This window comes from Engystomops pustulosus, chromosome 10 (genome assembly GCF_040894005.1).
Source record: "Engystomops pustulosus chromosome 10, aEngPut4.maternal, whole genome shotgun sequence".
Lineage (NCBI taxonomy): Eukaryota > Metazoa > Chordata > Amphibia > Anura > Leptodactylidae > Engystomops > Engystomops pustulosus.
In genome coordinates this window covers 35,305,693-35,329,102 of record NC_092420.1, presented here as the reverse complement: position 1 = coordinate 35,329,102, position 23,410 = coordinate 35,305,693, and the positions used below count along the sequence as shown (strand labels likewise).

The following is a 23,410-nucleotide window of genomic DNA, read 5'->3' as shown; positions in this document are numbered from 1 at the left end:
ACCTCAAAAAGTTAATTAAACCAATGGTATCCCCCAACGAATGGAAGGAAGAGAGGAGAGACTAATTTATAGTGAATATATAAAAAGTTGAAGCTTTATTTGTACAGCATAAAATACATGCAGTGCGACAAACACATGAAAAAGATACGGTATGGGTAGCATACGGCCATTTTCATACATTCCTGTGAATGCAGCCTAATTCTGTAACTATTTCAAGAATATAGGAGCTAAAGCATCAGCTTCGGATAGATTCATTCATCTTTTTCTATGTGAAAAGTTATGCCCTAGCTACAACACGGATATTGTAGGGATGTGGACTTTGTGTGAGGGCATAAAAAGGGTCCTCTGTTGGGCGCGGTTGGTCATTTGGTATTTCAAATGTTAGCTGCTGTAAGAAAGTGGTAAAAAACAGAAAGAGTTCCATTCTGGCAAGCTGTTCTCCCACACAAGACCTCCGACCTGCAAGAGAAAACGTATTACCATATTTGAACTTTAAAAATTTGGTACAACGGATGGGAAGGAGGACATATATAGCTTCTGCTTTGTAAAGGAGGTATTATTAAGGAAGCACCAACACGAAAGATGCCACCAGTTTCGGTGGATTTGCGCCCTAAGCGCTACTAGGTGTGATGGATCTAGCACGGATCTAAACAGGACTGACATGGCAGACATCGCTTCAAAAACTACTATAAAGCTGAAGCCTCTTAGTGGTGCTGCAGAGCATCAGTAGGGACATGGAAGGGGGGCAACAATGACTGCTATTCAAAACATTGTGTAGAGCTATATTATAAAAATCTACAATAAAAATGATAAATATTACCCTGCATATAATATATGAAGTCAAAAAACAATAAGACTTTTCTTACCTGCAGAAAATGGGATAAATGCTTCACGTTTTACAAACTTTCCATTGTCATCTAGAAAGTGTTTTGGGTAAAACTGTAGAGGTTTCTCCCATATCTTCTGGTCTTTGAGCACAGAGGACAAGTTGGTCATGATAGTGGTGCCCTTTGAAAAAGCAAAGGTAAATATGAATCATATGGCTTATTCAAATATGTAGGAAGAGCCCGAAGAGAAATTTAGGAAGGCGCTTGGTGCAAACAGCAGGCATAGAGATCCAATGGATAAAGGAATCTCTTTTATTGTTACTATAAAAAAATTTTCTTATAAAATGAACGTATACAAAACGTATTAAAAATGCAGTGCGACGCGTTTCAGCCCTGGACTAGGGCTTTCATCAGGCATGGTGTAAAAAAGAAATCCAACAGACTTATAGCTTACCTTGTTAGGGGAAAAAAACCCGGAAGTACGTGATCATGATCACGTGACCTACCGGGGGTCAAAGTTCGGGGTTTTTCCGTTCATGTACGGAACTCTCCCAATATTTTATTGGTGAAAAGTACATTTCATCTATATAAATAGGCGGAATTTATACATAGTATTCTTCCTAAGATATAGCAAATACGATTTAAAAAGAACATATACATTGTAAAAACGATAATACATCTATACAAACAATGGATAAATACATACATCTATAGACCTACATGTGAGGACGTTCCTGGTGGGCAAAGACAAACACATGATGTGATGAAACGAACCTAAGAGAATATAGTGTCTTGCGAGGTATTCCGAGGCGACCCGCTGCAGTAGCGGCTGGATTGGGTGCTATGGATACCCGAACTACGGAAAGCAGCATGAGACCATTTTAAAAAGGCAAAATCGGTCCTGGATGGGACTCGAGCGTGTGATGCATCGGGGAAAGGTGAGTAGAAATGTAATGTGTCTGGAGATAGTGAATTAGAACCTGATCTGGAGTGATCAGGAGTGAGCGCTAATATCTTGGCAAAAAACGGACCACAAATAGTCAAACAGATAATAGGTGAATAGATGAATAAATGAGCACAATGGTCATATGACTTTTGATGATGGAAAAGGGGGAAAAAAACAAAAATGGGAAAAAAAACATTTCTACTCACCTTTCCCCGATGCATCACACGCTCGAGTCCCATCCAGGACCGATTTTGCCTTTTTAAAATTGTCTCATGCTGCTTTCCGTAGTTCGGGTATCCATAGCACCCAATCCAGCCGCTACTGCAGCGGGTCGCCTCGGAATACCTCGCAAGACACTATATTCTCTTAGGTTCGTTTCATCACATCATGTGTTTGTCTTTGCCCACCAGGAACGTCCTCACATGTAGGTCTATAGATGTATGTATTTATCCATTGTTTGTATAGATGTATTATCGTTTTTACAATGTATATGTTCTTTTTAAATCGTATTTTCTATATCTTAGGAAGAATACTATGTATAAATTCCGCCTATTTATATAGATGAAATGTACTTTTCACCAATAGAATATTGGGATAGTTCCGTACATGAACGGAAAAACCCCGAACTTTGACCCCCGGTAGGTCACGTGATCATGATCACGTACTTCCGGGTTTTTTTCCCTAACAAGGTAAGCTATAAGTCTGTTGGATTTCTTTTTTACACCATGCCTGATGAAAGCCCTAGTCCAGGGCTAAAACGCGTCGCACTGCATTTTTAATACGTTTTGTATACGTTCATTTTATAAGAAAAATTTTTTATAGTAACAATAAAAGAGATTCCTTTATCCATTGGATCTCTATGCCTGCTGTTTGCACCAAGCGCCTTCCTAAATTTCTCTTCGGGCTCTTCCTCCATTCCACATCGTTCCGGGATCCTGGTCCTCGGCAAACGTGGTTTCCTAGGAGTGGCAGCTGCTGGTAGCTATTTTACTACATGCTAGTACCATCTTCATCAAGGTGAGAGTCTTGACTTACTCTTCTATATCATTTGACAATTACGATATCACACGATAGCTGCTCCTTTTTTTCCCTTGCATCTACCTCCTGTCACTCTTTTTGGGACTTGGAGCTTTGCCCCATAGTCCCTCGATCCCAGGCTCCTACTGCATTTATTCAAATATGTTCTATTCAATTCTATATTTTAATATGCTATTGCTCTTAGAACGGAAATCCTAAATGAAAAAAAAAATGAAGTAGTAGGTAAAGACAGCAAACTAAGCAATAACAAGAATAAAACCACTTTACTGAGTACCAGTGGACTAAATCCCCTCACATATCTCCCGTTAGCTGGGCTTCCACATTGTAGTACATATTCTTCAGAGTATGTATTTATAGGCGCTATAAAACATCTGTGGGAGCTGGATATTGTTTCCATGCAACAAACTGGTTTGTACTTTGTCATATTGTGCCTTTAGGGCTTAAACCTCAATGGTTAACTATTAAATGTGACACTGGTGCAGTGTCTTGAACTTGAACCAGCAATCAGAGCATCGCTGGTTCAAATCTAAGTTTGTATAAAATAAAATAAGTTAATAAACTGTGAATAACATTTTAAAAAATAACATTAAAAATAAAGTTAAAATCTGTATAAAAAAACAGGATTATAAAACAAAACAGAAAAAAGCCTCTGAAACAATGGTGATGCTAAGATTAAGACTTTCTCCAAACTAGTTTTTATTCAGTAAAATTGGGAAAAAATAAAAAAGCTGTATCAATTAGATATTGCCATATGATGACCCATAAATTAAAAATAATAGTAAAATAATTATTATTTTTATGGTATGGTAAATGACCATAAAAAAAAAATCTAAAAAATCTTAACATAAATTGATTTCCATTTCTTCCCCCATGAAAGAGTTAATTAAGTCTCATCAATTAGCTATAGATACCCCAAAATTATGTACCTGAAAAGTGCATCTCATTCTGCAAAAGATAAAAAAATGTATAGCCTTTACAATGTGACAATGAAAATCTCCTCTGAAGGACGCTCCTTCCATTTTTTGTCCTGCCGTGTGCCCATACAGTAGTTTACCAGCATAAATGGGATACCGGCAAACTCAGGTGAAATTGGGTATCAAAATTAGTTTAACTTTTTGTCATTTAACCCCTAGGCGCACCACGACGTTATACTACGTCCCCGGGGCTAGATGCTTAGCGCACCGGGATGTAGTATAACGTCCAGCTTCTGGGACCGGCTCACGAACGGAGCCGGTACCTGAAGCAGCGACTGTTAGCTGTCTATCACAGCTGACACCGCGCTGTAACACCCGCGATCGGAGCCGACTCCGATTGCGGGTGTTAACCCCTTACACGCCACGGTCAAGCATGACCGCGGCATGTAAGGGTGTTCCTGCTGTGGATCGGATCCCCCGTGCTGCTTACCGGGGGATCCGATCCTCTTCCGGGCAGCTCCGAGGACTGGCATGTGCCCCGGAGCTGCCCGGTCTCCATGGCAGCCAGACCCCTTCCGGGTCTGACTGCAAACTGTCTGAGCATGCGCAAGCTTGCTCAGACAGTTTACACTGCTCTACAATAAAATAGTATTGTAGAGCAGTGTATTGAACTTAAACCAGTGATCAGAGCATCACTGGTTTAAGTTCAAGTATGTATAAGTAAAAAAATGCAAAAACAGTTAACACTACACATTATAATAAATAAAAAATAAATACATAAAATATAAGCCCCTAAAATGTCACTTTCCCATAAAAAAACGTAATAAAGTATAAAAAACATAAAAACACAAAAAAACCACGCATATTTGGTATTGCCGCGTCCGTAACAATCTGCATAATAAAACAGAATTGTTACTGGACCCGCACGGTAAACGCCGGAGGAAAAAAATGCAAAAAACGTTCCGAAAAAAGATAATTTTTAATTAATACCCTATAAAAATGCTCTAAAAAGTGATTTAAAAAATTTTATGCACTCTAAAATAAGCCCACTAAAAAGAACAACTGTTCTCGCAAAAAATAAGCCCCTAACAAGCCCCTAACAACCTAAAAAAACTCTCTCTGAAAAAGATGATTTTTTATTAATGCCCTTTAAAAATGCTCTAAAAAAAGTGATTTTAAAAAGTTACGCAATCTAAAATAAGACCACTAAAAAGAACAATCATTCTTGCAAAAAATAAGCCCTTAAACAGATTTGTGAGGTGAAAAATAAAAAAGTTATACATATGAAAGACGGTGATGCTAAAATTAACAACAATTTTGCCAAATTACTTTTCATTCAGTAAAAATGGTAAAAAATAAAAAATATATATAAATGAAGTATTTTCATAATCGTGGCGACCCATAGAATAAAAATAATATACTATTTTTATGGTATGGTTAACGGCCAAAAAAAAAAACACATAAAAATTTTCCTAAAACTTGATGATTTTCATTTCCTCCACCAACAAAGAGTTAATTAAATCTCACCAATTAGCTATAGATGCCCCAAAATTATGTATTAGAAAAGTGCATCTCATGTGGCAAAAGAAATAAGCCCCTATTGGTCCTCATTAAAAAAAAGAAAAAAATTATAACCTGTACAATGTGACATAGCAAATCTGATCTGGATGGCGGCTCCTTCCCTCCTATGCCCGGCCGTGCGCCCATACAGCAGGTTACCACCACATATGGGGTATCCGTGTACTCGGGAGAAATTGGGTATCAAACTTTGTGGAGCCTTTTTTCATTTAATCCATTTTAAATGTTTAATTTTCCACCCAAAATGAGTGTATTGTGAAAAAATATTACAATTTGCAGACTCCACCTCCGTTTTGTTTTAACCCCTATAAAACACGTAAAGGGTTAACAAACTTCTTAAAAGTAGTTTTTCATACGTTGAGGGGTGTAGTTTCCACAATGGGGTAATTTATGAGTCTCGCTATTATTTAGGCCTCTCAGTGTCAATTAGAAGTTGAGCAGGTCCATCTAAGTACAGGTTTTGGTGATTTTACAAAAAATGTGAAAAATGGCACCCAAATTCTGAGCCTCATAACATTCTAGTAAAATATGTGGAATCTTAAAAAACCATGCCAACATAAAGCAGACATTTGGGAAATGTAAGTTATGAATTTATTTGGGTGCTTTGACTATCTGCATCAAAAGTAGAGAATTTAGAACGTTGAAAATAAAGAATTTTTCAAAATTTTTGCCAAATTTTGTTTTTTTTCATAACTAAACGCAAAATATTTCATCCAAATTTTTAAACTAATTTGAAGTACTATGTGTCACGAGAAAACAATCTCAAAATCCCCTGGATATCTCATAGCGTTCCCACGCTATAACCACTTATAGTGACACAGGCCAGATTTGAAAAATGGGGCCGCGTCCTTTAGGCCAAAAGATGCTGAGTCCCATAGGGGTTAATCCATTGGGAAAGTTTAATTTTTGTGCCAAAATTAATGAATTTGTAACTTGCATCTCCATTTTGTTTTAACCCCTATAAAAAAAAACCTTAAAGGGTTAATAAAAGTGTTTTTTCATACATTGAGGGATGTAGTTTTCATAATGAGGTCATTTATAGGGGTTTTACTATTATTTAGGCCGATCAGTCACTTGAGAAATGAGCAGGGGCCTCTAAATACAGATTTTGGCGATTTTTCTAAAAATTGTGAAAAATTGCACCCAAATTCTAAGCCTCACAATATTTAGAAAAATGTGGATGCTTAAAAACAATTGGGTCACATGTAGGTGCCTCCGAAATCAGTACTACCTTCCTTTTTTGTGCCGATGCAGTTTAGCAGTTTCCTTCCACATGTAAGAGTTATATTAATATATTAATTTAGCAACAAAATGTTAGGTGCATATTCTCTTTTCTCCCTTGTGAATGGTGACATTCAAATGCATTAAAAATACAATTTTATATCAATTTTGTTTAAATTCCTGTGCAATGTAGAAAGGGTTAAGAAACCTCCTAAAATCTGTCTTGAGTAGTTTGCAATTCTGAAAAGGTGGTCCCTAAAATAATTGATTCTGGAAAGTTCCTTGAAAAATTGCTGGCATCACAAGAACAGACCCATGCAGGTCTTAAGAATGAAAGGGGTCCCCTTATCACACGCTTTGCAATTTCCATCAGTAGAGGCTCGACGATTGCTCAACCATGAAGCTTCATTGATTCGGTGAAAACAGGATCCCCGTTCTCTTAAACTTTGGCGTGTTCTCATGATCAGTTGGAGTACCCAAAATCGGACCCCAAAGATTAGACTATTATCCCCTGTGAATAGGAGATAACAATGAAACTAGGAACAACCTCATTATATAATTTAGATGATGAGACTGAAATGCAGAAGATTGTACATTTTGAAGCTTCACCTCTATCCAACTTTCCAACTTGAATGCTTACTATGTAGTTGTTTAGGAAGTAGAAAAAGGGGAAGTTTAGTCAATGTTATGTAATACACGGAAGTTAAAGAAGCTTAAGACAGGGTAAAACATTATTTACCTTTGGAATAAGGTAACCTTTAATTTCCATGTCCTTGTAGGTCATATGAGGCAAAGCCACGGGAATGATATCTCCATGTCTTTGTACTTCATGGATCACAGCATACGTATATGGCATTTGTAGCACATCCCCCATCGTTGGTTGCCGTTCTCTTCCAATTACTTGATCAATTTCTTCTTGTACCTTCACTAAATGCAATATTTGTTAATATATGTATTTTTATAGATTACTATTTATATACTTTATACTGGAACATGATATTAAATTGCAATATCAGTTTGTAAATTCCTCAACATTGAAATTTGAAAACATCACACTTCATCAGTTTTTTTTCCGGACCCATAGACTTCTATTGCCTTCCTTGATCGACATCAATGAAAAAATAGGACATGTATATTTTTTCTACAGACAACGGATCGGTGAACACACCCATAGAAATCAACGACTTCATGAGGCTTCTTGAAAAACAAAGCCAATGTTAAAGAGCCCATAGGCATGCTGTTGGGGGGCTATTAACACCTTGCCACAATCCACCATAATGTACAATCATGCAAAAGAAACATGTGCTATTCCAAAATATATGTAGTCTTTATTTAATATGAACATAACATAGAAATTGCACACCAAACCAAAAAACCAATAAAAGCATTTAAAAAGGAAAAAAGTCCTCTATACAAAACCCAAGGGAGGTTAGGACCCATGATACGGTCCATAAAAAAGCAAACCCTCCCTACCCAGCCCCAAAACCCTCGGCCCGTCAGATGACAACTATATACCAAAAAATATATCAAAAAATATATATGTAATCAGACAAGATCTCTATAATAAGAGAATGTAATAAATATACAAAAAAAGGATAATCAACATAATTACCAGGCTCAGAGGGTGAGGGGCTGGGAGAGCCCCACGCGTATCGCCACTCACAGTGGCTTCCTCAGGGGTGGTTGGTGTGTGGAGATCGCTGGGTATAAATACCTGAGCAGATAGATGATACCAGGTGTGGAGCGCCAAACTGCAATTATGGCGCGTGATGTCAGATCCGGTGCAGTGCGCGTGTGTGCGCATCATATCCGCCAGTCACATGACAGCCGGTCATGTGACCCGGGGATAACAATGCCCCATGCCGCAAACCCATTGTAAATAACCGGCATCGTGCCGAGTCACATGACTACAAGTCATGTGACCAGTAAACCGGCGCACGGCAAGGTATCTGTAGCGACATATATATGGCTGAGTGATATGTGAGCTAAGGTAAAAAATACATATTTAAAAAGTGCATGAGTGCAAATATAACCAGTAGTACAAGAAACCAATTAGGGAGATTTGGATCAAACCCACTTCCCTACACAGGTGTATATATTAGGACCTAAAAGTGTCAAAGTATTTTTCACATGCCATAAAAGAACATATTATTACAATATGCAACTATATATATATTAGAAGATAATAGAACGAATTCACACGCATACAGACGCACATACATTTGTGTGGTCTGTCTTGTGTGTGTGTGTGTGCGTACATGGGCCCATGTATGTGCGTCTGTATGCGTGTGAATTCGTTCTATTATCTTCTAATATATATATAGTTGCATATTGTAATAATATGTTCTTTTATGGCATGTGAAAAATACTTTGACACTTTTAGGTCCTAATATATACACCTGTGTAGGGAAGTGGGTTTGATCCAAATCTCCCTAATTGGTTTCTTGTACTACTGGTTATATTTGCACTCATGCACTTTTTAAATATGTATTTTTTACCTTAGCTCACATATCACTCAGCCATATATATGTCGCTACAGATACCTTGCCGTGCGCCGGTTTACTGGTCACATGACTTGTAGTCATGTGACTCGGCACGATGCCGGTTATTTACAATGGGTTTGCGGCATGGGGCATTGTTATCCCCGGGTCACATGACCGGCTGTCATGTGACTGGCGGATATGATGCGCACACACGCGCACTGCACCGGATCTGACATCACGCGCCATAATTGCAGTTTGGCGCTCCACACCTGGTATAATCTATCTGCTCAGGTATTTATACCCAGCGATCTCCACACACCAACCACCCCTGAGGAAGCCACTGTGAGTGGCGATACGCGTGGGGCTCTCCCAGCCCCTCACCCTCTGAGCCTGGTAATTATGTTGATTATCCTTTTTTTGTATATTTATTACATTCTCTTATTATAGAGATCTTGTCTGATTACATATATATTTTTTGATATATTTTTTGGTATATAGTTGTCATCTGACGGGCCGAGGGTTTTGGGGCTGGGTAGGGAGGGTTTGCTTTTTTATGGACCGTATCATGGGTCCTAACCTCCCTTGGGTTTTGTATAGAGGACTTTTTTCCTTTTTAAATGCTTTTATTGGTTTTTTGGTTTGGTGTGCAATTTCTATGTTATGTTCATATTAAATAAAGACTACATATATTTTGGAATAGCACATGTTTCTTTTGCATGATTGTACAACTAGTTTTTCATGTGCCCAGCTTGCTACCTTTGTGTAGTTTCCCCTTATTTACTTTCACAATCCACCATAATAGCATGTCAGCGGATGCATACAGATTGCAAATTGCAACCAACACCCGCGATTAGTGCTAGCATTGATTCTGGATGTTAACCTGTTAAATGCCTCTGGTAATGCTGCCAGAGGCATTTAAAAGCTGCCATATTGGCTCAGATCGTCGCTCCCCGTGACAACATCAGGGAGCAACAATCTGTAACCATGACAGCCTTGAGTCTACATACTGTAAGACTTATATTATACTATAATACTGCTCCCTATGTACAAGAATATAAATACTATAATACTGCTCCCTATGTACGAGAATATAACTACCATAATACTGCCCCTATATAAAAGATATTTCCATGGAAAATATGAATCTACAGTAGTGTGCAGAGGAACTGTATACAAACCTGTTAAGTTACACAATACTCAACCCTATTACTTTCTGATTTTTCCACCTATAACGTTCTAATTTTTCCATATAGATGTATATAGAATTGTTAACTTTGAATCATATTGTACTTTTTAGTGGCATAATTAAATATTCCATGTAATGTACTGGAAAGCTGAAAAAAAGTGCAGTGAAATTGACAAAAAAAATGCATTTGCAGCTTTTCTGTGGGTTCTGTTTTTATGTCTTTCACTTTGCGCTCCGAATGACCCCTGCCCTTTATTCCTTGGGTCGGTACGAATTTTAGAGGTTTTACTAGGTTTTAGGAGATTTTAAACTATTTAAATCTTTTGTACAGAAAAAAAATTTCCATTTTGCAAAATTTTGAGGCCAATAACTTTTCATACTCGCACAGATTTACGTAAAACGTTACTTTTTGCACAGAGCGCCAAAGTTTTGGACATATTGTGAAAGAGTGGCCAATTGAACATTTGGGCACTATTTTCCATTCTTTGATTGTATTTTGAAAGATTGGACATTTTGGGATGTGGCGATACCTAACATATAGATTTTTCATGTTTATTTATTTTTATGTTCTAGGGAAAAGGGGGGGGGGGATTTAAACTACTGTTACAGCTGATCTCTAATAGTCTGCCATCGCCAGGCTGTAAGCTATTATGGCAATCGATCAGTGCCCTAAAATGACGTCAAGGGGAGCGCGATCTGACGTTTATATGGTGGTGCCAACCAGCGGAGCTGAACAGGTTATCTGCGGCAATCGGTGCCAGCACCGACTGCGCCATTTACAGGTGCTAGTCAGTAGTGTTATACGGCTGACACCTGCTCTGTTTTGAAAGAGCTCAGCCTGCAAGCTTTCTCCATATAACTCCAGCAGATTTACTAGTACATACTCATACATTACATATATATATAAACTCACAGAAAAATGTGAAAAAAAGTGTAAGAAAAAACTTTACACATTGCACTCACTATTTATAGAGAGTAACCAAGTTCTTTGTGGGGAGAATCATTGTGCAGGGCTGAGATCTTCATACACATGGCATTAGAAGTCCTCCCCCGCCCTCTCCGTCCCGTCTAGCAGCCTCCTGCTTCCTGGATGTGGGAGGAGGGGCCGGAGTAGTGCCCTGTGCCTGACCTCAATGCTGCCCAGAGCTCCGTGTAGCTGTAATCAGCTGTCTGCTAATCACAGGGGGAGCAGCTTCCATCGGACTCTCTGCTGCTAACCCTAGGACAGTGCACGGGCTGCCTGTAGTATAGGTGAGGCTGCTCTCTGTGCTGATAGACTGTCAGCCTGCCCTGCACTGTCAAATTCTCCTGCACCCACTGGCCCCAGATCACTCAGACAGGTCGGCCAGTCCACCGCTGGATGGTACTTATGGTCTTAGGGTTCATTCACATGGCCGTCTGCGGGGACTTACATGCGGCCGTAAATTGGCGGCATGTAAGTCCCCGTAGACGGTAATAGCGGCACGGTGGGGATACGGTGCCACAGATCCTTGCCGCACACCGCAAAACGATAGAGCATGCTCTATCTTTCGGTGAGTGTGCGGCCGTGCGAAGCTGTTTTCTATGGAGGGAGTAGGGGCCACCTCCTCCTCCCCTCCAGCACACAGCGGTATGCTCGCACGGAGGGCGTGTGTATGCACCCTTAGGCTACTGCACCTGGCCAGAAATGCTGAGGTGCCAATCCATAGCCTCCCACAAGATGTTAATTACATTGATGGACCATGGAGGCCACAGATTGGTCAAAGAAGGTTCTGTGATTCCCCTAGTACAGTGATGGCGAACCTTTTAGAGCCCGAGTGCCCAAACTTCAACCAGAAGCCCCTTATGTATAGCAGAGTGCCAGCGCGGCAGTGTCAGCAGTAATGTATTTCTCCAAGGCAGCTGAAGGGAGGAGGGCACATTCACCCGTCAGTGCAGGAAGGTTCTGTGAGTCCTGTCTGCTGTGCTGGGGCGGTGGCCCGGGTGCCCACAGAAAGGGCTCAGAGTGCCGCCTCTGGCACCCGTGCCATAGGTTCGCCACCCCTGCCCTAGTACTTCTGGCCAGGTGCATGTGCTGAAGACAGGAGTACTGGTGTTACATTCAAACCGGGAGCCAGGGTACTTTGTTTTTTTTCTTAAATCTCCTTGAACATCACCAAAAAGGCAAACAAATGAGTCTGTTAAAGCTGCTAGATGATAAATGTTGAAGTGTTGCTACTTACATTGTACATCTGGGTAGAGAATCATATACAACAATGCCCATCTCAAGGTGGTACTTGTAGTTTCTGTCCCCGCACCAAATAAATCATATGTTGTCATAATCAGGTTTGTCTCATTAAAACTAGAGGAACTATCTCCTTTCACCTGAAAGAAATACATTTTAATTATGAGGTTCTAGGGGTCATTCATTTCTATGGTACAGACGGAGACAGCCAATTGCAAGTCCTCATATAGTTTGTATATATAATATAGAAACACTGAAACAAACAGAACTCTCCTGTGCATGTTGATTATTGCCAATCTACTAAAGTCAAATGATAACTAAAGTTTGTTATATATTACAATGCTGGAGCACTCTATATGGCAGGGGTCAGGAACCTTTTTGGCTGAGAGAGCCATGAATGCCATATATTTTAAAAAGAGCCATACAATATGCACATGCCCCCCATTAGATAGGTAGCCCCAGTGTCACGGGTGCCCCTGCGATCTATGTCTTGGATCGCAGGCACACCCGTGCCCCTCTCCGTGGGGGCGCCCCCTTTCCGAGCTCACTCAACTCACCACTTTCTGGCTCCTGTCCCAGCAGGTCGGCACTCGCAGTTTTAAAGGGCCAGTGTGCCACTGATTGGCGCCGCCCACTTCCTGGGTTCCTATAAAGACCGGCGGCTCCCAGCATTCCCCGACGGATCTTACTGTTTTATGCCTATGAGGAAGCTTTCCACAGTGTTCCCTTCCCAAGTCTTGACCTCCTGTTGTGACCCCAGACCTGTTTCTGATTCTGCTCCTTATATGCCAGCCCCAATCTCTTGCTCTGTCCCCGACCTCACATCATTGCCTCCTGCCTTGCTGAATGCCTGTTCCTGACCATGAGTCTGTGTAGTGATCCTGTACCTTGACCTTGGCAGCCACCGTGGACATGTCACGCCCGTGGAACAACCTGGTGGTACCATGCTGCAGCAAGAACATCCTGCTTTGCAGCGGGCTCTGTTGAAAACCGGGTGCCACTTAGATTCTGATCCCAGGTGTCTTCTTACATCATTGTCCATGGTGGTTCAGGGGGTTCACTACTCCAAATCCTGCCTCCCAGTATATAGGTAGCCCCAGCACATACACCCAGTAGATGGGTAGCCACAGCACATACTCCCAGTAGATAGGTAGCCACAGCACTTGCCCCCAAGTAATTAGGTATCCACAGCATGTGGCCCCCCAGTATATAGGTAGCCACAGCACATGCTTCCCAGTATATAGGTAGCCACAGCACATGCTTCCCAGGAGATAGGTAGTCACAGCACCTGCCCCCCAGTACATACGTAGCCCCAGCACATACTCCCAGTAGATAGGTAGCCACAGCACATGCCCCCAAGTAGATAGGTAGCCACAGCACATACCCCCAGTATATAGGTAGCCACAGTGCATGCCGCCAGGTAGATAGGTAGCCACAGCATATGCCCCCCACTTCCCAGCGCTCCTTGCAGTCAGCTCCTCATTGCTCCCATGCTCTTCTCTTTGACCCAGGCTTAGACTATGGAGGCAATGGCGTCTGAGTCGTACAAAGGACATAGGCAGCGGTAACATCGCTGCCTGTGTCCAGTGATCAGTCTAAGACACACACAGCAGCCATCACTATTTATTAAAGATCTGTCTGAGAACCAGATGCAGCCAACAAAAGAGCCACATCTGTCTCCCGAGCCATAGGTTCCCTACCCCTGCTTTATGGGATTCCTCAGCTTTCAACATTTGTATTGCATAAGTTGATATTCTGAAGAATGAAAGTTCACAGTGTGGCTCAGTTTGAGTTTATGTTGCAAAATGTTGAAGAGATTTGATAAATCTAATCCATTATGCTACCAATGCAAAAGGCAAGTTATTATGCACACAGGTAACTGGCTGCCTGTTTATACCTTAAAATGTGACAATTAACATACATGTATTATTTTTTTTAAGTGTTCTTACTTTTTCATTCTCCACTAGGTAGGCATCAATAAAATCACGAATGTAATTTGGATTCAAGGTTTTCCGATGTTCTGAAACCATTTCCTTTAAGAATTCAAGTATCTCATACTCCGGTTCTATCACACGGTTAACAAGCCAGGGAATGTTTGTTAGGATAGGAATTTCATTTAGTATCTAAAATGTTAAATCAAGAGATTAAAAATTCGGATTAGTTGAGTTTTTTCTTAAGCATTTGGCTTTTGTTAGTTCAAATAGCCTCTGGACCAATCCGCAACTGGATTCTGTCTTAACCTGAGAAAATTACATGTGCTATGAGAATGTAAGAGCATTCATCTGCATTGCTTTGCTTATACTGTATATAAGGTTTACTTTCACAATAATTCTACTATCTGAACAGCAGCTGAATCCTTGGAGACAACTGTTTAATAAGATAATCCCATATACTGTATATGCATTATTGCCATCTAATTTACTAGCCTTGATTATGTACCATACTTCCAACCAATTGCACAGCTATAGAGACCAGTAGAGTAGAGGCCACACTTGGTGGTCCATTACAAAATTTGCTGTAAACTTGAAAGAGCCCTTTTCCCACAGAGGGGTCCTTGCCGGTGCTGATTATGGTTTTCAATTAAACCAGAACAGGAACAAAAGTGAGCAGTTGCATAAGCATCTTAAAGACACGAATACAATTGATTATTATCTCTGCAGAGGCCACTCTCTAGATGCCAACCCCCTATAGAGATCAGTCATTCCACTAGAGAACAGAATAAATACTCCTGTATGTATAATTCTACTGAATACACTTTATATAAAAACTATTACTATCTAAATAATGCTTTTCTTAGGGGCACTATACTTTAATTATTCTGAAGAGGCACTACATGAAATATGGTTTATATATAAAATATAGTTTCTATACATTATTATTTATTATGGTGAGGCTCCCCTTTACATAATATGATTCATTTTTAGATGCCAGCAGTATGTTCAATCTAATTAATTACCATATATACAAGCAGAGTTTTGCAGCACAATTCTTGTCCTGAAATAGCTTTACTTGGCTTATATTGGAGGTTGAACAATGTCCGACATTATTGTTGGTTCCTGTAATTGAATTCTCTCTGAGGAAATGTCAGGCAAAAGAGAGGGAACAAGCAGGGGATTGTGAACCCACTTTGCTAACTTACTGGTTTAACCTAGGGCCACACACTAAGGGCGTTATCCCTGGACCTCTCCGATATTCACCCTTTTACCCTGTGATTTAAAAAAATGAAGCTCTCCTTGCAAACCATGTAAAACATTGGTTACTTGTTGCCAGTTGCATGCTTTTCAACAGAAACACATATGAGATTCGGCAGAGCCCAACTTCAAGGTGTTTGCATTGCATTTCATTAGAGAGTGGAGCCTGCTGGGCATGTTATGAGTGAGGGGAGGCTGCTGGCCATGTTATGAGTGAGGATAGGCTGCTGAGGGTTTTATGAGTGAGGGGAGGCTGCTGGGCATGTTTTGAGTGAGGGGAGGTTACTGGGCATGTTATGAGTGAGGAGAGACTGCTGAGGGTTTTATGAGTGAGGGGAGGCTGCTGGGCATGTTTTGAGTGAGGGGAGGTTACTGGGCATGTTATGAGTGAGGACAGGCTGCTAGGCATTTCATGAGTGTCAGGAGATTGTGATCAATGCATTTCCCACGCGAGGCTTATACTCGAGTCAATAGGTTATCACAGTTTTTTGTGGTAAAATTAGGTGCCTTGGCTTATGTTTGAGTTGGCTTATGCTCAAGTATATACGGTAGTTGGGGGACATGTATTATAGTTAATTAGAGGAGCACTTTATATAATACAATAAACGAATTGTAGGAACTCTATATGATACTATCTGTAACCATCGGCGTTGCCCGGGAAAATAAATAACTGCTCTAATCTATAACTTCAGTCATCTGAGACGATCAAACAGTAGATAGATGATTGCAGTTCCTGGTGTGACTGGAGTGTATAATGGCAAGTTACCTTTGCTGGAAGGTGGTTATACAGCAAAGGTTACTGAGTGCCTCCTGATATACTGCTGGCCAAGAGCGGGTTAGGCAGCCAGGTGCATGTATAGATACGGACATGCTATTGTATCAGACGAGTAGGATTTGTTTTTTTGTTTATGCCTTTGCTGAAGCTGCATGAGTGTGAATAAAACACTTGATTTAAACTATAACCAGTGTGTGTCCCTGCTTCCTGCACTAATACCTAGTTGGGCACACCTTCTCATTCAAAGAGTTTTCTGTATTTTTGGAAGTAAGTTCTCCGTACGGAGACTGCCAATTAAGGCCACCATGTAGGTGTGGTGAGTCTTATAGCCATGGATGCTCCATTAGGGGGATTCTGGAAAAATATTCAAAGTTTTTTTGGTTTTCCTTATCCCATCCTGGAAAACTTTGCATATTTTTTGTATTTTCATGACTATAAAAATTGTAGATTCACACTGAAGACATCAAAACTATGAATTAACACAAGTGGAATTATATTCTAGGTTATTCAAAGTAGCCACCTTTTGCTCTGATTACTGCTTTGCACACTCTTGACATTCTCTTGATGAGCTTCAAGAGGTAGTCACCTGAAAAGGTTTTCACATCACAGGTGTGCCCTGTCAGGTTTAATAAGGGGGATTTCATGCCTTATAATTGGGGTTGCGACCATCAGTTGTGTTATGCAGAAGTCAGGTGGTCTGCTAAATAGACTGTTAGCTGTTTTTTCTAGCCATAACACAAATTAGTAAGTAAAGAAAAATTACTTTAATAAAGGAAGGGCAGTCATTCAGAAAAATTGGGAAAACATTGAAAGTGTCCCCAAGTAGACTTGCAAAACCCATCAAGTGCTACAAAGAAACTGGCTCACATGAGGCCCACCCCAGGAAATGAAGACCAAGAGTCACCTCTGCTTGTGAGGATAAGTTCATCCGAGTCACCAGCCTCAGAACTCGCAGGTTAATAGCAGCTCAGATTAGAGACCAGGTCAAGGCCACACAGAGTTCTAACAGCAGACACATCTCTGCAGCAACTGTTAAGAGGAGACTGTGAGCAGCAGAGTTCATGGTAGAATAGCTGCTAGGAAACCACTGCTAAGGACAGGAAACAAGCAGAAGACTTGTTTGGGCTAAAGAACACAAAGAATGGACCATTGGAAATCTGTGCTTTGGTCTGATGAGTCCAAATTTGAGATTGTTGGTTCCAACCACAGTGTCTTTGTACGACAGAGAAAAGGTGAACGAATGGACTCTACATGCCTGGTTCCCACCATGAAGCATGGAGGAGGAGGTGTGATGGTGTGGGGGTGCTTTTCTGGTGACACTGTTAGGTATTTATTCAAATTTGAAGGTATACTGAACCAGCATGGTTACCACAGCATCTTGCAGCAGCATGCTATCTCATCCGGTTTGCATTTAGTTGGAGCATCAATTATGTTTCAACAGGACATTGACCCCACACACATCCAGGCTGTGTAAGGGCTATTTGACCAGGAAGGAAAGTGATGGGGTGCTACGCCAGATGACCTGGCCTCCACTAGACCTGAACCCAATCGAGATGGGGATCTGGAATACAGAGTGAAGGCAAAAGGGCCAACAAGTGCTAAGCATCTCTGGGAACTCCTTTAAGACGCATACCATTTCAGGTGACTACCTCTTGAAGCTCATCAAGAGAATGCCAAGTGTGTGCAAGTATATATACTTTAAGTATATAATTCCACATGTGTTAAGTCATAGTTTTGATGCCTTCAGTGTGATTCTACAATTTTTATAATCATGAAAGTACAGAAAGCTCTTTGAATGAGAAGGTGTGACCAAAATTTTTGGTCTGTATATATTAGACAAACTGATCTGATTGTTAAGTATAATATTCATAGACTAACTTCTATGAGTAATTCAACTCTTGCATTTGTCATTCACTGTGTGTCAGAGAGCCAATTCTGTCTTGCATATGCCAGGTGGTGCCAGGATAGGAATGTTGAGTTGGGGGCCCCTAGTAGCACTATTTCACTAGGAGTTATTTCTAGCAACACTGAAATACCCTGTCATTTTTTTGCCCCAGGGCCCATAAGCCTTGTAAAATGTGACTAACCCACTGGAGGAATTATTGAATCCTAAAGTAGGATCTCCTCTTGTCATAAAATGATGCTAAACAATCAGCCATCTAATAAATATGTGTGTATTGTGGATATTTATTAGTATCATATCTAATGTCTTTTTATACTATACTTATTACTCATGTATCCTATACTCTTACTACCCAGATCCTACCATAGACATATGAAGATACTGTATTTCTCCGGCAAAACCTAACAAGGAAGTGGAGTACAGGCACAAGGGAGATAATATATCTCTTGGGGATATTTGCAAAAGTATAGTAAGATCTTGGAATGAGTTTGGTCTCCTTTACAGAGCAAATATATTAGGGTCAAAATACTAATTGATACCAACCAAAGAAGAAATATCTGCTGCATAAGTGCTGTGGTCATTTTTTTATCTCTTAAGGGTCAAAATAATAGTAAATAAAGAATAGGATTACGGTATGTTGTAATATTTTGTAGTTAGTACCTTCTAAATGCAATGTAATATGGCTTAGAAGTACCTGGGCTAAGAGTCCAAATTCAGTCTTCAAGGCAGTATCAAAAAGCTGTAAAAGTCGTTGGAACTTCGCATCATCATACTCAAACCGATCTCCAAATGCAATGGAACAGATCACATTACTAACAGCATTGTTTATGAGGAAACTTGGATTGAATTGACCTGCAGAGAAATCAATAATATTTTTTTTAAGAAATGATACATAATATAAGTATACATGTATGTGTAAAAATGCCCTGTTTGTACCTGCTGTTTTCACCAATGGAGTGAATTGTGGGTTGTCATAGACCTCCAAGGTGGCAAGCCAATGATGACTATTTAGCTCAGGTACTCTGTAATGCAGGATGAGGAAAATCCCTAGAAAATCCAATCTTACAGAAGGAAAATTCAGAGCTATTGGCATAAGTACAATTTATACTTCCAGTCATGATACTTGAAATCTCAACACAGCTGATTCCAGGTGGCATACTGGTAGAGGCAGCATGAAGAAATAACTGGCATACACAGGTGCGTAACTAGGAGAGGCTGGGCCCCATAGCAGATTTCTGTGTGGGTCCCCCCTTCCCTTTAAAATATATATATATATATATATATATATATATATATATATATATATATATATTTATATGGCAGGCACACGTCGGGCGCACTGGAGAGAAGAGGTGAGCGCAGCTCACCCCTCCCCTCTCTATAGCGAATAGAGCCGCATGGCCGTTCTTACGGCCATAGATAGAGCACGCTCTCTCTCTTGCTCGAAACAGTGTGTACTCGCCAAGCCGAGGCGCTATAGACGCCTATGAGGGAAGTATATCCGGCAGCAATTTTGCGGCCAGATATATGTCCCCCATATGTTCTTGGCAATGTACCCCTATACAGTCATGTTTATACAATTACACACATTTATACACTAATACATACACATCTTTATATACACATATAAAGTTCTACACTCGTATACTCGCACCCAGTATACACTTATACACACATTTATGCACTCGTATACATTTATACACTAATACACAGAGTATATACAAACTCATACAGTATACGCATTATATATATATATATATATATATATATATATATATATATATATACACATCATATATATATACACACATATACATGTATACACAGTATATGCATATAAATACATATATACATACAGATAAATACATATGTATATACTTATCTTTTAGGAAGTTTGGGGGCGGGCGGGTTAGGGAGATGTGGGGGCGGGTCAGAGAGGTGGCTGGCGGGCGGGTCAGGGAGATGAGCGGGCGGGTCAGGGAGATGAGCGGGCGGGTCAGGGAGATGAGCGGGCGGGTCAGGGAGATGTGGGGGTAAGTCAGAGAGGTAGCTGGCGGCAGGTCAGATGATGTGGGGCCGAGTCAGAAAGGTGGCTGGCGGGCGGGTCAGGGAGATGAGCGGGCGGATCAGAGAGGTGACTGGCGGGCGGGTCAGGGAGATGTGGGGGCGGGTCAGAGAGGTGGCTGGCGGGCAGGTCAGGTCAGGGAGATGTGGGGGCGGGTCAGAGAGGTGGCTGGCGGGCGGGTCAGGGAGATGTGGGGGCGGGTCAGAGAGGTGGCTGGCGGGCGGGTCAGGGAGATGAGCGGGCAGGCGATCCTGGAAAGAGGTGGGTGGGCGAGGAGAGATGTGGGCGGTAGCTGGACAGAGAGGTAGGGGCCTGGGGGCATGATCTGGCAGGCACCCGGCAGTGCAGCCCCGGACCCGGCAGTGCAGCCCTGGACCAAAGCACTGCAGGGAGCGTGCATTCCTGGGCCCCTGAGCCTCATGGGCCCCGTAGCAACTGCTACGGCTGCTACGGCGGTAGTTACGCCACTGGGCATACACTTAGGTCTCTCGGGAACCTGTTCCTTCTGCCTTGTGATGTGCAGGGAGTGGGATAAAAAGCCAGCTACTATGGAAGCTGTAGCCCTGCAGGTTCCTAACTATCGATGATCATACAGCTAAGGGCTCATTCACATGGCCGTCTGTGGGGACGTACATGCGTCCCCATAGACGGCAATAGCGGCATGGCGCAGATACGGTGCCGCACATATGTAGCACCGATCCGGGCCGCACAGCGCAAAAAGATAGAGCATGCTCTATCTTTTGGTGTGTGTGCGGCCGTGCGCCGCTATTCTCTATGGAGGGAGGAGGGGCCACCTCCTCCTCCTCTCCAGCACACGGAGGGCATACCACGTGTGAATGTACCCTAAACATGACTGAGTGGAGGGAGACTGAATAAAGCAATGGTGGGGAGGCTGAATACAGGAGCAGAAGCAGACTTTCAGGTTTGGCATTATCTCCTGCCATGTAACTAGGTTTCTTACATTGATTTAGAAGGAGATGACTTTTTTGAAGCAGTTTGGATCTTATATCAAACATGAGTAAGGTTACTATAAGACTCTAATAGTGGCACCCACCCTGTTAGAGTTTCTTTTTTGACAGCAGGAGAATCTGTCACAAATGAACACGTCTCTGTCATAGCCACTTCCATATCATTGGTTGGAGGGGTGTGCCAATAGAACAGCAGAATATGGCTTGTGCGCATATGGGGAGGCAAAGGGAGGCTGTGGCTGATTCACCACTCTCTTGTCCAGCGTGGCACCACCCGTGACTGTGTACTGTGTAATCCTTACAAAGACCCTGGAAAGCAGGCTTGGGAGAAAGTGCCAAGCTGGACCAGGGTAATTTCTTTATTTTTTTCAGCATCTTTTATAAAACCTAAGAGAAGAGCATTTTTGGCACAGATTTTGTTCATGACATTAATGGTTATGTTACAATATAGAATAGTTTCCCTTACATTCCTTTCTCTTCTTTTCTTTTCTCGGTTGAACTTAATGGACATATTTCTTTGTTCAACCGTATTAACTATGAATTTATTTTATTTTATGCAAAAGTCCATGCCTGTAGATAGTTTATACGGTTGAAAAAAGACACTTGTCCATCAAGTTCAACCAAGGAAGGGAAGGGATTGGATAAGGAAGGGATTTAGGGGAAACCATTGTATATAACATTACCATAAATGTTATTTAGGTGTAAAAAGGCATCTAGACCCTTCTTGAAGCTCTCTGCTGTCCCTGCTGTGACCAGCGCCTGAGGCAGGCTATTCCACAGAGTGACAGTTCTCATAGTAAAAAAGCCCTGTCGCCTCCGGTGATTAAACCTTGATTTCTCCAGATGCAGACAGTGCCCCCCTCGTCTTTTGATTTAATTTAATCTGAAACAACTTACCACCATATTTTTTGTATGGACCATTCATACATTTAAATAAATTAATCATGTCCCCTCGTAGTTGTTTGAATCTTTTCTCATAACTAAGACCCTCCATAGCCCTTATAATTATTGTGCCTCTACCTTGAACCCTTTCGAGCTCCAGGGCATCCTTTTTATAGACCAGTGCCCAGAACTGGACAGCGTATTCCAGGTGAGGCCGAACCAATGCCTTGTTCAGTGGTAATATTACATCCCTTTCACGAGAGTCCATACCACTTTTGATACATGACAAGATCTTACTGGCTTTAGAGGCAGCTGATTGACATTGCATGCTGTTATTCAATTTATGATCTACTAGTACTCCCAGGTCCTTCTCAACAAGGGACTCTCCCAGATTTACTCCCCCAAGGACATATTTTGCCTTTGGATGATTAGCCCCCAGGTGCATAACCTTACATTTATCCACATTAAACCTCATTTGCCAAGTGGATGACCAAAACTTCAGTTTGTCCAAGTCACCCTGCAGCCTATGAACATCCTCCATAGACTGTATTACACTACACAGCTTGGTGTGATCGGCAAAAATAGACACAGTGCTATTAATTCCTACCTTTATATCAGTGATGGCGAATCTTTTAGAGACCGAGTGCCCAAACTACAACCAAAATCCACTTATTTACTGTAAAGTGCCAGCAGGAGGACCTACATAGATAATGCAGTTCTATCAACACCTTCTCACTTTTCAAGCAGTTCCAAACAGCCAATGAAGTGTCGATGTAATATAGCGCTGAGTGCAGCATCTCATAGGTTGCCTGGGACTGCAGCAAGATTTGATGGATTTGGTCCTGTTTGGTGAACTCTGTCCTGGAGTGATGGCCTGAGTGCCCAAAGAAAGGGTTCTGAGTGCCACCTCTGGCACCCGTGCCATAGGTTCGCCACCACTGCTCTATATCATTAATAAATCTATTAAATAGTTAATATATGATTTATTCTAATCATATAATTCTAATCATATTACTATATTTTTTATAGAAAAATGGGGAACCCACCTTTCTGAGATTTAAATGCCGAACACAAGAACTGTGCTTCTTCTGTCACTCTCTCTTCCAGCGATTTCTTGCCCATGCCAAAGTTTCTAAGGGTAGTTAGGGTAAATCTTCGTTGTTCTTTCCATGAGATTCCATATCGGGCTAATACTAAGCCTAACAGAAACACAAAACCCATGGAATAAAT

The 23,410-nt window shown here is 41.3% G+C and overlaps 1 protein-coding gene across 1 annotated transcript in view; it reads right to left on the bottom strand.

The window, feature by feature from the left end:
* Positions 1–72: 72 nt before the first annotated feature.
* Positions 73–23,410, bottom strand: part of LOC140105103 (cytochrome P450 2D15-like) — a 65,411-nt gene continuing 42,073 nt past the window's right edge. Inside the window, exons 3-9 of the mRNA XM_072129003.1 lie at positions 23,227–23,379; positions 18,960–19,117; positions 14,346–14,519; positions 12,395–12,536; positions 7,264–7,451; positions 867–1,008; positions 73–459 (exon numbers count right to left, since the gene is read on the bottom strand). Of these exons, the coding sequence (XP_071985104.1) occupies positions 278–459; positions 867–1,008; positions 7,264–7,451; positions 12,395–12,536; positions 14,346–14,519; positions 18,960–19,117; positions 23,227–23,379 (1,139 nt within the window). The 3' untranslated portion in view covers positions 73–277. The remainder of the gene's footprint in view (positions 460–866; positions 1,009–7,263; positions 7,452–12,394; positions 12,537–14,345; positions 14,520–18,959; positions 19,118–23,226; positions 23,380–23,410) is intronic.